Below are 16,653 nucleotides of genomic sequence, written 5' to 3' on the forward strand. Positions count from 1 at the left end.
CAATAAATACATTATAAATCCCCAGATGAAAAGGTAGAAGGTTCTTGTAGGGGACTACCATAACAGAATATAGGAATTGAAAAGCTAAATTAGAATGAGATTATGGCCTGATTTATCAGGCAAAAAAGATTGTTAAGCAAGTTTACAGGATTTAGTGGTGAGTGATGAGACCCTAAACTAGGATGATAGCAATAAAAATGAAAAGTCCTGGGGATTATGGGAAACATTTACACTCCTTCCTTGCGGTGGCGTTCTTACTAGCTTTCACAAAAAGCTAGCCAAACCTTGGACAGCTTTACACATCCCCCAACACTGTAACATCACACCCTACCCACTGCGAACTCAGGGTCTAACAGGAAGAGAGGGTGACTTTAAATAGAATTCCTCAGGCAGACATTCACGTCCAACATTCATTCATTCGCTGAGCCAGGAGCTTTAAATAAACTCAATTTATTTCCAAGGACACGGTCCACATCCACACACGTGGGTAGCAATAAATAGCCTCGGGAATATTCGGGAAGGTCGAATTTACCTAAGGGATTTCCCGTTTGTTTTCTGAAACACAGCACATACTATGGCTTCGGCCGAGCTTTCGAGAGTAAAATGTACTTGTAATACTTAGGCAGAAAAAACTGGATTGGTAAATTTCTGGGACGAGGCCAGGGAGAGCATCTTACCACCAGAACTGGCTGGGGACTGCGCACCCTAGCCGCCCCCTTTCACCCAGATTCCCGACAGGCCCCGCGCCACACTCGCTCCTCTTCCTTAGGCGCGGGTCCACCCTCCAGCTCCCGCCGCCAGCCCCGCTCCGAGAGCCTTCAAGGCTTCCGCGTCCTCGAAAGGTCGCGCTGCCGAAACTCTGTGGGCCCGAGGGAAGCGAAGCCTCTTCCGGGACCACCCCTCGGGACACGTCGGCCAAAGGAGGTCGTTAGACACTCTTTCCCAAACCGCCCAAGATCCTACTGGTCCGCGCTCGCTCGGAGCGAGCACGCAGCCCCCCACCCCCATCCTCCTTTTCCTTTACGGTACCCTTTTTAGGCTACCCGCTCCCCACCCACATCCACACCAGCGGGCGGGACCAGGGTGTGGGCGGGGCCAGACGGGTGTCGCTCCTCTGGGTTGGAGCACCCTTTAAGAGTCCCGGAGCTGCGCAGAGAATTGGAGACCGAGCAGCAGGATCAAGAGTCAACCATGGCTGCGATGTTTAGGCGGTGCTGCGGGGTGAGAGACAGCAAGGCTCGGTGGGGTTGGGGAATGGTGGTTGTGGCGTTTGGAGGGGGCTGGGGGGGCGGAAGCTTGGGACGAAAAGAGGTGCTTCCCCGGGAGAGTAGGAAGCTGTGGTGAGGCAAGAGCTTATCGGACGCCTTGGCCTTCCTGACCTCACCGTTGGCTGCGGGCCTCAAGTCCGGATCCTCGCCTTGCTTTCACGCTTACCCTCTTCTCTTATTATCCAGTCCGGGCTTTCAATTTTGCCCTATCATCATCGCAACTCGTCGGTTCCTTTGTAGGCAGTCATTTTTCGGAATGTCCTTCATTTTCCCTCTGGCCTAGGAACTCTTTATATAATTCCCCCAGGAATCTCACCCTTTCCCGAAAGTAAACTGTGTCTAAATTGGGCAGGCATCTCAGAACGAGCAAAGGCCATGTTTTTGCAGTATATTTTGAGAAAACTCTCTACTGGCCTTATGCCTCCAGCCCAAGTAAATGTCATCATGCAATTGATACATGATAGAAAGTGCAGATTTCAGATACTCGTATCTTGAGTGCTTGCAAAGTTACGGAGGAAAAGGAAAGTAGAGCAGCTGCTTCTTGGAGTACTTAATGTATTTAATAATTGAGTTAAGAAAGTTATGTTCTTGGCCCTCAAAAAAGTAGCTTTAGAATTTATAATAATTCTAATGGATTGCTGCCCAATATTTGTTATTGCTATACACGTTAATGGGCTCTGAAGGCAGAAATCTGGACATTTTAAAAATTATTTTTAACTCACGCCAGAAAAAAAAGACCCGATTTCTCAATCTCCAATAAGGTATATAGAAAAACCTGATCCAGAAAACTTACACAGCTGTATCTCATCTTTGACACTCCCATAAAATTTAAGATTCTTACGTTCCTAAGAAATGGGCGAAAGCGTTTAATTATAATTGTGCTGGGAGGGCACCTGGGTGGCCCAGTTGGCTGAATTTAGGACTCAGTTTTGGCCGAGGTTATGATCCCAGGGTTGTAGGATCCAGCCTGGCATCGGGCTCCATCCTGTTTGGGATATTCTCTCTCTCTTTCTTCCCCATCCCCCAACACCCCACCTCTGCGTCTCTCCCCTGGTTGCTCACGAATGCTGTCTTGTGCTCTCTCTCTCTCTCTCTCTCTCAAAAATACATAAATAGTTTTAAAAATACATAGTTGTGCTATTATTGCAGAATTGATGCTTGACTGAGGTTGCCATCTTTTGGAGATTTGGAATTCCATTGTTCTGGGCAGAGATCCCAAAGTAATAAAATCAGTATTTATATGGCATTATGCTTCCAAGACATTTTCTTATTTTAATCATCTCAACAAATTATCCAGTAAGAAAAGCCTCATTTTCAAAGTTTGAAAAGAAGCTACAGGGAAGTTTGTAATTGGTCCAGGGTCTCAAAAATACTTGGGGAGTCTAGACACAAACCATTCTAAATCCAAATAATCTACAATTTCTATATTCTGTCTACTAAGCCACCTCTCTAAATGGATAACATTATTATATCATTAGATTGATGGGGATTGTCCCCAGGGTGTAGCTACTTTTATATTTTATATAACATTTTCCTGAAAAATAATATGTAAACTTTTTATAAATTATTTTAAATCCATTAATAATTTTCTTTTTTATTTCATTTTCATTTTTAATTTTTCAATTTTATTTTAGAGAGCGAGAGCGAGTGGGGGGAGAGGGGCAGAGACAGAGAGAATCCCAAGCAGGCTCCACACCAAGGGTAGAGCCCAATGTGGGGCTTGATCCCACAACCCTGGGATCATGACCTGAACCGAAATCAAGAGGTAGACAACCCACTGGGCCATCCAGGTGCCCCTCCACTAATAATTTTTGTATTTAAAGTCTCAGCAGACTTACTTATTTTGTGAGGTCTAATTTTTGTTCAGTAGTATGTAAACACACACTTAGAAGAGCCAAGTTTTTTGGTCTGATTTTTGTGGGATGTTTTTCTTTTTAGAATGTAATAACCGAATAGGAGACTTAAACTGAAAGAACAGATAGTAAGGTGGTTGATGGTATGGATTCTCTATAGTAAATGCTGCAGTTAGAATCCTGGTTCTACTATGTAATAGCAGAGTGACCTTGTCCAATTTCACTTGACCTTTCTGAGTCTCACTTTCTTCATAGGTAAAATAGGAATAAAAATAGTGCCTTAATCCTAGGCTTGACTTGGAGATTCAGTAAATTAATTGTGGAATGTGACTGTAAACAACTACAGGTTTCATCTATGATGTTTGAACAGTATGCATTAGAGAAACCATGTTTTACTGCCAAAATAAATTTAATGAAAATTGCAAAAAAAATACGTATTTTTATACTCTGGTTATTCTTTTCAAAATTGTATAAAGTGTTATTATTTTGAAAGGGTATTCACGATATTTGAGTATCCATAATGTCACATTAAATGTAGATGATTCTCTTTGTAAGCTGTGGTCATCTACAAAATAGACGGTTTGTTTTTACAGATTTCGAAAAATGTAAGTTCAGTTCTTTTTTTTTTAAGTTTATTTATTTATTTTGAGAGAGAGAGTCCAAGCAGGGGAGGGACAGAGAGAGAGAGGGAGAGCGAGAATCCCAAGCAGGCTCTGAGGCTGACACTGGAGCTGGACTCTGAGCTCAAACTGAGGAACTATGAGATCATGACCTGAGCTGAAACCAAGAGTTGGATACCTAACCAACTGAGCCACCGAGGCTTTCCACCATTCTTTTTTTTTTAATTTTGTTTTTAAATGTTTATTCATGTTTGAGAGACAGAGTGCAAGTGGGGGTGCGGCAGAGAGAGAGAGACAGAAAGACAGAGACACAGAATCCGAAGCAGGATCCAGGCTCTGTGCTGCACAGAGCCCTACACGGGGCTTGAACTCATGAACCATGAGATCATGACCTGAGCCGAAGTAGGATGCCTCACCGACTGAGACACCCAGGCATACCAGCAGCACCCCTTAGTTCTTAATCTTTTAGTATATTGTTCAATTTCTCTTTTCTTTGGAATATTAGAATTGCCTATGGATATTTCCATCAAATACTTTGAAGCGTAAACTGTGTGATTTTGTTGTCCTCAAACATATACTTGGGAGTTCTAGTATGCTTTCCATTAACTTAAATAAATGCAAATGATTACTTTTATGTATATTCAACTATCATGAGTATAATAATGGATTGCAAAGGAATAATACATGTATATCTGATTATACTTTTTTTGATGAAATATGAGTATATTCCAGATATTAAGAAAAGTAGCCTATTAATAGTTTAGAACAGGGTTGGCAAATTTTTTTGTAAAGAGACGATAAATATTTTTGGCTTTGTGGACCATGTGGTTTCTAGCAACTATACAACTATGCTGGAGAAGCAGCAATAGACATGGTGTTCCAATAAAATCTTATTTACAAAACTGGTGACTGCCATAGTGTGTCTTAGAATATTCTAAGAATGCTTACAGACAGCAGCAGAAAATAAATAGAACTAGTTTTAGGCTAATTTGTTTTGTTAAATAGTAGAAAATGGAATCCTCCAAGGGACAATTCCCAAAGGCATACCTGCAAGGCTCACCTGGGACAGGGTATCAAAGCTGATAGACTACACCATCCTATTGTTGCTCTCTCCCCAGCTTCTCAATCACAGATGTCCTAGAGCTTGTATGTGAGATTTCCAGAAAAGCGGTCCTAAGTCTGATACTACCCCTGACTATTATTTGTCTTAGAGATACTCCACTTTAATACTATTGATTAGTTTTATTTTCATCACTTAAAAAAATCTCTGCAATACATGTTCAGACATCTGGTATGTGGCTTATTTAATATACAAATCAAATTATAGTTGAAGGCATTTAAGTAATGACTTATTGAATATAAATCACACAAGTTGCTGTACTCGTAATTGTCAGTATTCTTTTATTTGATGTTTAATTCATCCAATTTATTTTAATAAAATTGTCCTTTACAGGTCATAAAAAGTCTTTCTCGTTCTGACTGGAGATCACAGCATACAAAAGCTTCCCTACAACGTGAACCAGGATTGGGATTTAATTTTGGTATATTTTGTTCTGTCTTTTGATTTTAAACATAGTTGTTGTATATATGCAGCTCTGTATATGTATTTGTCTGGAATATATGTATTTGTAAACATTTAGTAATGTCTAGTAATGAATAGAGCCAGTGACCATCCACAGATTGTTCAGTCAGTCACACCCATTCTTCCTGATCTCCTTTTCTTTTTCAGCCTAATATCCTACACATAGATCTGCGTTAGCAGGAGACACATATATATGTGCCCTTTTCCCTAAGTTTGTAGCCCTAAATAAACAACAAATTTACTGATACAGATAGTTTTCAAGTTAGAAATTTGAATGCAAAAAATATATTTTGAACATTTAGATACACAGTGCTAGCTTCCTGCTAATAAGCCAAAGCCTGTTTTGGCCCTGCTGTATCTGCACTGCAGTTTTGATGCCAAAGGTTTAAAGTCTGGGATCAGGGAGTCATGTGGTGTTGGAAGGGAAAGTAGTAAGATTTCTCTTCCCCTTTCCTCTCTAAAATGAAGACCCTAGGCAAAAAAATGGATGCTATTTTTAGCATCCATTGTCTCCTAAAGTGCTTCTTGCTTCAAAATTATTTCCTTTCTTTTAGTTGAAATCCATTATCTTTGGTTTCTTGATCTCAGAAAAAAGGTAAAAGGCAGCTCAGATAACTAACTCCTAACCAGGTACAAATGACAAACTCAAAGCTCTCTAGGGTTATCATTTTTGTTTTTTATTTTTTAAGATTGTTAGCTTCTTTATAACGTATTTTAGAGTTAAAAATTTCAAGCCATGTGAGGATAGGAGCTTGGGCCACTGGGTTTTCTTTCTTACTCTGTTATTAACATAGGTTAAGTGTAAGTGCTATTTAGTTTCAGTTTGTCACATACAGATTCATAGTCAGTAGCAAGACACCAGCAGGAGAAATCTGTGGTGGTATGCTGGGTAACTGGATGAGATAGATACAGTATTTAGGAGGGAGGCTGAGAAACTTAAGAAAAGGAATAGAGATAACGTCTATGAGCAGTTGTATCCAGTTCTTTATAAAATGGAGATAATGTCTATAACACAGGATTTATTTTAAGATTAATATATATGTAAAATCCCTAGTACAGCATGACTGTATTTAAGTAGGTTCTCAATAAATAATACAAACTAATTCTCTGCCTTCCCTCTCTTTTTATTCACCTACAACCTTAGTATCTGCTGGCCCCAATGTTAAAAGTAAATTGTGGGGCACCTGGATGGCTCAGTCAGTTAAGTGTCCAAATCTTGATTTTGGCTCAGGTCAATGATCTCAAGGTGGAGGGATTGAGCCCTGACAGCACAGAGCCCACTCCAGATTCTCTGTCTCCCTCTCTCTGTCCCACCCCCATCAAAGTAAATAAACTTAAAAAAAAAAAAAAATTGTGATGTAGAGAACAGTGACTGAAACTCTTATGTGTACTTTTACTGCTAATTCATTGTAAGACTGTGGGGCTATCATTTCCTCATTCTGGGCTTTTGTTTCCTTATCTATAAAATGAAAGATTTGATTTTAAGGCTATTCGATTCAACACCAAAATTCTCATGTCTTTTACATTTTATTTCTCACATCCCTATACAAATGATTATAGTCTTGAGCATGTTTGCTCATTCTTATCTCTTTGCTTTTGCTCTTATTTTTCTTGCCCAAAATACCCTCTATCTCTTTTGAATCTTACCCAACCTTTGATGTTGGGTGCAATCACATTAAAACCCTGTAACAGTGTGGATTTAAAAAAAATGAATATGGGAAGGGGGAAAAAAAGAGAAGAGAGGGAAACAAACCACAGACTCTTAATGATGGAGAACAAACTGAGGGTTGTTGGAGGGAGGTGGCTGGGAGATGGGCCAGATGGGTGATGGGTATTAAGGAGGGGACTTGTTTGTTTTTTTTTTTAATTTTTTTTTTTCAACGTTTATTTATTTTTGGGACAGAGACAGACAGAGCATGAACGGGGGAGGGGCAGAGAGAGGGGGAGACACAGAATCGGAAACAGGCTCCAGGCTCTGAGCCAGCAGCCCAGAGCCTGACGCGGGGCTCGAACTCACCGACCGAGAGATCGTGACCTGGCTGAAGTCGACGCTTAACCGACTGCGCCACCCAGGCGCTTAAGGAGGGGACTTGTTTTAATGAGTACTAGGTATTGTATGTAAGTGAATAATCAGTGAATTCTATGCCTGGAAAAAAAAAAATTACATAGAAAAAAAAAGGAAAAAAATGCAAATGACTGGCTCCAGTCCTCAGTCCAGCCACCTTATTCACTCCATTAATTTTATAACAACAGAACCTCATATTTTATGCAATTGAATTAGAGTTTTATGTTATTGTTAACTTTTGAGAAACAGTCCCACATTTTACTAGTTGCTTTGTGCTAATTTTATAACCTTAAATTATCTCAGTTTAAAGGAAGAGTAAAATTTGAAATTATAGTGTTGGGATTCTTACATGATACTTTGTGTTGCATCCACACAACTCCTGAAACAGAATGCTACGGGCACCAGTGACAGTCACGACAAAGTATATTGCAGTGAGAGGTAAGGCCGAGTGATTGGGACTGACACTCTTGATCAGAGTACAGCCTGGAACAGCCGGTATACCGAGTTTTTATAGCCTACCACATCGTCTTATCTTCACCTGGAAACAGAACAAAGAAATAGTTCCCAGATGGGGTTGGAAACAGTTCAGACATGCCCTTGCCACAATCTAATCAAACACTAATCCAGTTGATTTTCCTTGAACTTTTCTTCCCTTGATTGATGATAGGATAAGGCTGTTATCTCTTAACCTACAGTGTTAAAACGTAGCTGTTATTTCTCAAGGCTACAGGTTAGCCCGAACACTACAATTTAACCCTTACATTTTGGAACAAGTTTTGCTGGTTTATGGTCTCACCGAACATGTCTCATCTCCCTAGACTGATTCTTGAGATCAGAGCATGTCTTACATATTAGTTTCATTTTAGTGTTAGTAAACATTTGGTAAATCTGCTTAGGAACTAGTAATAAGTAAAAACAAAATTTTTTTTACCCTCACCAATTGGAAGAGAAAAATGAGTTTATGTCTGTTACCCCTTGGTAAAAGCTAGAAATCTTAACCTACCTCCTTTGGTACTTGTGTTGACATAAATTTGTTTATATTATACAATGAAATCTTGCTAGTCTGAAAGTGCATTGTGGTCTTTGTGGTTTATTTGTGGACTTTCTGGTTAATCAAGGATTAAAGACTCCATTATAAATTTTTACATACTAATATCATAGGACTTTTTTCCTCAGCTCATTGTCTTATTTTAATGTTTTCTACATGACTTTATTTTAGAGCTCACTGAACAGCAGAAAGAGTTTCAAGCTACTGCTCGTAAATTTGCCAGGGAAGAAGTAATCCCAGTTGCTGCAGAGTATGATAAAACTGGCGAGGTAGTTATGTGCATTTTAAGGAGAAAAAAGTTTTTTTTTACATTTTTATAAGATTATACAATTGAACTATCTAGATTTTAATGTAACTTTTTTTTTTCTTTACCTTTCTCTTTCCTTTCAGTACCCTGTGCCCCTAATTAAAAAAGCATGGGAACTTGGTTTAATGAATACACACATTCCAGGGAGTTGTGGTAAGCTTTGTACACATTTTTTTACATTTTATTTATTTATTTTTAACATTTATTTATTAATTTTGAGAGACAGAGAGACAGAGCACAAGTGGGGGAGGGGCAGAGAGAGAGGGGGAGACACAGAATCCCAAGTAGGCTCCAGGCTCTGAGCTGTCAGCACAGAGCCCATTGCGGGGCTCAAACTCACTAACTGCGAGATCATGACCTGAGCTGAAGTCAGATGCTTAACTGACTGAGCCACCCAGGGGCCTCTGTTCTCATTGTTTTTTAAGATTATTTATTTTGTGGGGCGCCTGGGTGGCGCAGTCGGTTAAGCGGCCGACTTCAGCCAGGTCACGATCTTGCGGTCCGTGAGTTCGAGCCCTGCATCAGGCTCTGGGCTGATGGCTCGGAGCCTGGAGCCTGTTTCCGATTCTGTGTCTCCCTCTCTCTCTGTCCCTCCCCCGTTCATGCTCTGTCTCTCTCTGTACCAAAAATAAATAAAAAACATTGAAAAAAAAATTTAAAAAAAAAGATTATTTTGTGAGAAAGAGAGAGAGACAGAGGTTACGCGCTCGAGCAAGTTAGTGGGGGAAGGGCAGAGAGTGAGAATCCCCAGCAGACTCCCCACTGTCAGCGTGAGCCTGATAAGGGGCTTGAATTCATGAACCTTGAGATCATGACCTGAGCCAAAATCAAGAGTCAATGCTTAACCGACTGAGCCACCCAGGAGCCCCACTTTGTTCACATATTTAATCCTAGAATGTATATGAATAGGAAAAAATTGCAAAACTCTTAGTCTTTCAAATATTAGTTGCCATTCATGTAAGTCATTTTTATGATAAAGGGCTTTTTGCCTTTATCTTTCTCTTTAGACTTCAGTATTTGCCTGCTTTTAGAAACCTTGTACTAATACCTAGAGGCATTTTTCCTTCTTTAAACTGGTTTCAACTATAACTTTATCCCTAAACGTTGGTAATTTCTCTCTAGAGTTGGTCAGTTTGTTGCAATTAATTCTACCTTTGATTTTACATTTTGTTAAGACTTTGTTTTCCTGTGAGGTTGTCACTCCTTCAGGTAAAAGAGCCAAAGTTTTGGCACAGTTGAATCAAGTTTTTACAAAATCCAGTTGAAACAGGAAGACAGGTGCAGATTACAAATAGAAAATTTTTTGAAATATTTAAAACTTATTTTGAATAAATATAATTTGTTACTGTGCTAACCAGAACACTTTTTTAGTTTCTTGTTAATTAAAATAGTTCACCTTTGGGGCTCCTGGATCGCTCAGTCAGTTAAGCATCAACTTTGGCTCAGGGCATGATCTCATGGTTTGTGAGTTCGAGCCCCTCGTTGGGCTCTGTGCCAACAGCTCAGAGCCTGGAGCCTGTTTCAGATTCTGTGTCTCCCTCTCTCTCTGCCCCTCCCCAGCTTGTGCTCTCTCTGTCAAAAATAAATAAACATTCGGGGCGCCTGGGTGGCGCAGTCGGTTAAGCGTCCGACTTCAGCCAGGTCACGATCTCGCGGTCCGGGAGTTCGAGCCCCGCGTCAGGCTCTGGGCTGATGGCTCGGAGCCTGGAGCCTGTTTCCGATTCTGTGTCTCCCTCTCTCTCTGCCCCTCCCCTGTTCATGTTCTGTCTCTCTCTGTCCCAAAAATAAATTAAAAAAAAGTTGAAAAAAAATTAAAAAAAAAATAAATAAACATTAAAAAAAAATTAAAATAGTTCACCTTTATTTCTGATGAGATAATACTACACATTATAATGGGCCTTAAAACATTTTGATATTACAGGAGGTCTTGGACTTGGAATTTTTGATGCTTGTTTAATTACTGAAGAATTGGCTTATGGATGTACAGGGATTCAGACTTGTATTGAAGCAAATTCTTTGGGGGTAAGTTTCTTAGAAAATTAATTGTATAACTCAGGTGTTAATGAGATAGTAATGCTAGGTTAGGTTAGCTGGTGCAACACAATTTTCTTTAAAATGAACACAAGATTCTGCAGTGAAGGCTAGAATTCTTATTCCCAGAATTGATCATTCTGGCCCTGTTGTCTCCGTACTTGTAGTCCTCCCTGTCCTTGTGGGGAAACTGTACACTTTGGCTGCTGCGTCAGTGGCAGTTTTTAGGTAAGGGCAAGGCCAAAAACCAGCATTCAGGAGAAGGATCAGGATGGCTTATTGCCACTGCTGGCAGTGCTGAATTTAGTGAGCAATTCTTAAGAGACCTGATCATATATACCACATCACTTATCCTAAATTTAATTCTTTGTGCATGTTACTACAGTAGATTTTTACATACTATATTGACAAATCCTATATAACTTTTATGAAAATACTGGACTAACAGATTTATTTCCTCATGGTTTTAACTGTCTTAAAGGAAGAATAAAGGCCAGTTCTTTGGATTTACCCCTTGGGAAAAAGTAGTTCTCTGGTTTTGAATTATAGAATCTCTAAATTTACATACCTAATAAAAATATCTTGCTTTTTTCAATGTCACTTTTCTGTGGTAGCAAATGCCTATTATCATTGCTGGAAATGATCAACAACAAAAGAAGTATTTGGGGAGGATGACTGAGGAGCCATTGATGTGTGTGAGTATGTGCGGCTGCTCCTTTTTCCACATTTAAAGAAGGGAACAAGGGTACTATTTCTCCTTTCCAATCAATGTGTATACACTGGGCTAGAACACATTAAGACAGAAGTTAGCAGCATATTTAGGTATAATGATGTTTCTGGGATGCCAAGAAAAGTGTCATAATAATCCTCTTGCTTATTTTCAAGAGAAAGTTGTCTATTTAGGATGTTTCTGGGGTTCCAGACAAATGTCATTATCATCTCCTAGCTCATTTCCAGGAAAGAAATACCTGTTTAATGGAGCACTCTGCAGTTCAAGAACTGAGTGATTGTGTCCGGAAGTTCAGATTGAACGTACGACACTAGATGTTTGAACTAGTAGTCTTTTGAACTAATAAGAAATTAATGGGACTGAAAAGTTAATCATTTTATTTGTTGAATGATTGAATGACTTGAGAATGTTTATGGATTTTATTTCATTCTCTGGGCACTACTCAACTAATTTTTAAATTGGATCAAAAAAAGATATTTATAGGGGCTCCTGGCTGGTTCAGTTGGTAGAGCATGTGACTCTTGATCTCAGGGTCGAGAGTTCAAGCCCTGCATTGGGCATGGAGTCTATTTAAAAAAAAAAAAAAGATATTTATACATACACACACACAGATCTATTTTGAAAGTTTTTACATAAGGAATTTGACTTCTTTTGTTTATCAGTTGAATATATTTTCAATCTACAGTGTGATTGTGATCCCAAAATAGAGTAAATGGTTACTAGTTTGAAGTAAATGGTAAAAATTGGTCTGAAAGAGTAGAAAGTAACATTTAAAAATCAATGTTTTTGGGGCGCCTGGGTGGCTCAGTTGGTTGAGCGACCGACTTCGGCTCAGGTCATGATCTTGCAGTTTGTGAGTTCGAGCCCCGCATCAGGCTCTGTGCTGACAGCTCAGAGCCTGGAGCCTGCTTCAGATTCTATGTCTCCCCCTCTCTCTACCCCTCCCCTGCTCACGCTCTGTGTCTCTCTGTCTCTCAATAATAAATAAAACGTTAAAAAAAAAATTTTTTTTTAAATCAATGTTTTTAATTTTAGGTACCTGAATTTTAGGCAAACTGCTTAATAAAAACATTTGTATAAATCTCTTAATTGGTAACTTTTCAACAAATGAGAGTTTAGGAGACTAATTCTCAGTATTGTCTAAGAATTGGGTGAAATTTTAGATTGTATCGTGTAGCATACATAATACTAGGAATAGGGTAAAAAATTATAGCATAGAGATGCCCAGGAGAACCTACCCAGATGTACTGATAAGAATATTTGTAATTATTTTATTACTTATAAATTGGTATTTCTAAGATAAAAGTTTTTAAAAATAGTTCAAATATTTTAAACATTTTTTTGGCTATTTTGTTATGGATACCTTCAGTTTATGTAAAAATTATTCTAACTTCTGAATTAATAAAGGTTTACTATACATTTTCCCCATTTTAGTGCATAATAGCAGTAAATGTACTCAAAATATGAAGTCAAGGGTTAAAATGAAAACAGTAGACATACTATGTCTTGATTCACAATTTACACAGTTATTTAGCTCCCAATAAATATTTATAAAATTATACTACATATAATGTGTTTTATTTAAATTTCTTAAAAAATATTTTTAACTTTTTTGATTATAAAACTATGTATGGTCCCTCAGATAAGAAGTTAAGTGGTCTTGGGGTGCCTGGGTAGCTCAGTCGGTTGAGCATCCGACTTCAGCTCAGGTCATGATCTCGCAGCTCGTGAGTTCGAGCCCCATGTCAGGCTCTGTGCTGACAGCTCAGAGCCTGGAGCCTGCTTCAGATTCTGTGTCCCCCTCTCTCTCCGCCCCACCCCTGCTTGTGCTCTGTCTTTCAAAAATGAATAAACATTAAAAAAAAAAAAAAAGTTAAGTGGTCTTCCTCTCATTATATTTGCTGTCAGATATTTTGTGTGTGTGTCCTTGGGTGGGCACAAACCATGCTATCAGATATTTTAATACATATAAATGTATTTTTAATAGTTAGAGTCATATTATATACACAGTTTTATATCCTGTTTAACATGAGCATTTTCTTACATAATTTTTTAAATACTGCAGTGTTTTGAAAAATAAAAAATAAATTTTATTATATTTATTACTGTATAATATGTCACCTAATGGATGTACTGTAGTATAAATTATTTCACTATTCCCTATTTTTGGATATTTAAATTCCTTAGGTTTTGGCTTTTAAAAATAATGTCATGGTAAACATCAATACAGAAGAAGTTAATACAAGGTTTTGGATTTAACTTTGCAGTACAGATACACTGTCATTGTATATTCATAAGACTTAATCTCTTGCTTGGTGCAGTCAGATATACTCTGGCTATACAGCCTCAGATATACCGAGGAAGCAAGTATGGAGATAATTAAGGACACTATAATTATTTTTCAGTACCATATGGTATAAGAAAACTTTCAAAAATTAAAAGTAATTCTGTTATTGCATAGATATTATTATATAAACTATTAAAATAGTAAATTAGAAACCATGTTTCTAAGTTTTGGGGGGGGATTTTAAGTAACCTTTATTACACCCAATATGGGGCTCAAACCTACAACCCCCAGATCAAGAGTTGTATGCTCTACTGACTGAGCCAGCCAGGTGCCCCACAGAAACCATATTTCTTTTTTCAAGAATGGAGTAAGTATTTTAAATGTATACCTGAAATATATGCAGTGTCAGACAGTTAGGAACAATTATTAAACTGTTAGAGTAAGCTTGTTATGGGCAGGACTTAAGTAAACTTACTTTTCCAAGCATGGTCTTAGAACCTAGAAGTCTGTAAAAAGCTTGGTAATGGTGCAGAAAACTGCCATAAAACAATGGATTTCCAGTGGAGCTTAGAAGTAGCTGGAATGCAACTGAAACAACACTGAATCTTGATTCAAGTCGTGACTCAGCCATATAATAGCAATGTGATCTCATTTGGTCATTTAACTTCATTGTCTCTTCTGAAAATAGGGAGTATAGTATTTAAAAGGGATATACTAAAGATAAAACAAAATACTTGTTTTTCTAAATAGTGTTCCTTTTGCAAAAATATATTAGAGAAGTTTCCATCGTACCTAATGACCAGAGGAAACTTCATTTCTCTTTAACTGCTATTCATTCATTTACTAATTTACTCAGTATGTGAATTGCCTGCTCTATGCCAGACTTCAGCTTATAGGCATTTCACACCTCAAAGCTATACTTTTAACTAGTGTTTTTTTTTTGGCAAGATGGAAGCAGAGATCTAATTTTATAGTCCTCCATTAGTAATTATTTGAACCTCAAAGCATGTGGTATAGTATTTTTTTTTTTCTGGTTTTATCTTTATTTTCACCTCACTGCAATTTTTTAAAAAAACATGTATTATATAAACTACCTGAAATCACTCTAGAGTATAAGGCAAAAAAATTTTTTTAATAGAAAATAAATGCAGAACTTCTTTGTAAACTATATATATATATACATATATACATATATGTATATATATGTATATACATATATACATATGTATATATGTATATACATATATATATATAAGGTGGTGGTATCATCACTAATAGGTTACACTGTTGTACTCATTCATTCAAATGTCTTAATACTGTGCACCAGGGAATAAAAGTGAATAAATTTTGATCCTGGTCACAAGAATTTAACAATCTGATAGACTCTCAGATCCTCATCCACAATGTATTAACTTACTATGCATAGAATTATGCAAATAAGTAAAATTATGCATAAAAATTACTAATTTACTTGATTTTTCTGGTTTGAATGGCAGCATTTACATATTATAAGTCAAACTAGTTACAATAGTGAGGATGACAAATGCCAGAGACATACTTATTAATAGGCATTAGGGATGCCAAATAGTGTACCTTTCCTACCCTCAGGAAGCTCTGATACAGCACAAGGGAAAAACACATGAATGACAATAATACTATATATAATACTGTGTAGTGTGATAAAGAAGAAAACAAGTTGCAGTTGAAATAAAAAAGAAGGCTTCTGCTGAAAGAGCATTATAAAATTAATTTTAATTACTAGGAAGCAATCCAGTAAGACAACTCTGAAGAATTATCTGTAACAAGCCATTTTGTATAGAAACACACAGATCCGTATACTTCATAAGCTCTAAAAACTTTGCCTTATTATAAAGTAGAGAAATGTCTAATAAGAATATTTCAGGGGAAAAAAATCCAACTGGTGGTTAAAATAAAATTTTAGTACTTTACAGAATTATCTTTCCTGGACAGTTCATTGATATAGTATTTTTTGTTGTTGTTATAATGCTGAAAACATCTTTAAATCTGTAGGTAAGAGATCAATCTAGTTAACTCCTATGACACCTGAATCCCCTCTATAGCAACCCTGTCAAAAGGCCATCTTGCTCATGTTTTCAGTTTTCATGCTTGCAAGTCGAGCCTGCTGAAGTAGTTCCATTCGGGAACATTTATGATAATTAGAAAGTGCTTCTAGATTATGTGGTCCTGAGGAAAAAGATTCTGTCATTTTTTTCATAATTTTGCCACTTCACAGTATAATAGATATTCAGTAAAAGTTCAAATGATTTCACTGTAGTTCTGTCAATTCAAATTCTCTCCCTTGGCTGTATAGTCCTTGAGATATTTGAATATAGTTATCATGTAAATCTTTTCTAAGCTAATTATCACCAATTTTTTTTTAATTTTTATTTTTACAATAAAGTCCCATCATTAGTAACCACACTCTGAAATACAGAGTAAATATAATACTCTAGCATGAAGGTTGGAGGATTCCATCACTTTTTTTTTTTTAATGTTTATTTTCAAGAGACAGAGAGAGCACAAGTGGGGGAGAGGCAGAGAGAGAGACACAGAATCTGAAGCAGGCTCCAGGCTCTGAGCTGTCAGCACAGAACCTGACATGGGGTTTGAACTCATGAACCATGAGATTGTGACCTGAGCCCAAGTTGGATGCTCAACCAACTGAGCCCACCCAGGTGTTTCTCTATCACTCTTATTTTAGGTATTTTATTATTTTATTTTATTTATATTATTTAGATACTGTTGTAAACATAGCTTATAGCATTAGCACTGTTGACTTATTTTTTTTTTTTAAGTTTATTTATTTTGAGAGAGAGAGAGCATGAGTGGGGGAGAGGCAGA

The 16,653-nt window shown here is 37.6% G+C and overlaps 1 protein-coding gene across 1 annotated transcript in view; it reads left to right on the top strand.

Annotated features, from left to right (window-relative positions):
* Positions 1-788: 788 nt before the first annotated feature.
* ACADM (acyl-CoA dehydrogenase medium chain) overlaps positions 789-16,653 on the top strand; it is a 33,076-nt gene continuing 17,211 nt past the window's right edge. Inside the window, exons 1-6 of the mRNA XM_011284929.4 lie at positions 789-1,221; positions 5,195-5,282; positions 8,608-8,705; positions 8,827-8,896; positions 10,665-10,765; positions 11,389-11,469. Coding sequence (XP_011283231.1) covers positions 1,192-1,221; positions 5,195-5,282; positions 8,608-8,705; positions 8,827-8,896; positions 10,665-10,765; positions 11,389-11,469 — 468 coding nt within the window. The 5' untranslated portion in view covers positions 789-1,191. The remainder of the gene's footprint in view (positions 1,222-5,194; positions 5,283-8,607; positions 8,706-8,826; positions 8,897-10,664; positions 10,766-11,388; positions 11,470-16,653) is intronic.

This window comes from Felis catus, chromosome C1 (assembly GCF_018350175.1).
Source record: "Felis catus isolate Fca126 chromosome C1, F.catus_Fca126_mat1.0, whole genome shotgun sequence".
NCBI lineage: Eukaryota > Metazoa > Chordata > Mammalia > Carnivora > Felidae > Felis > Felis catus.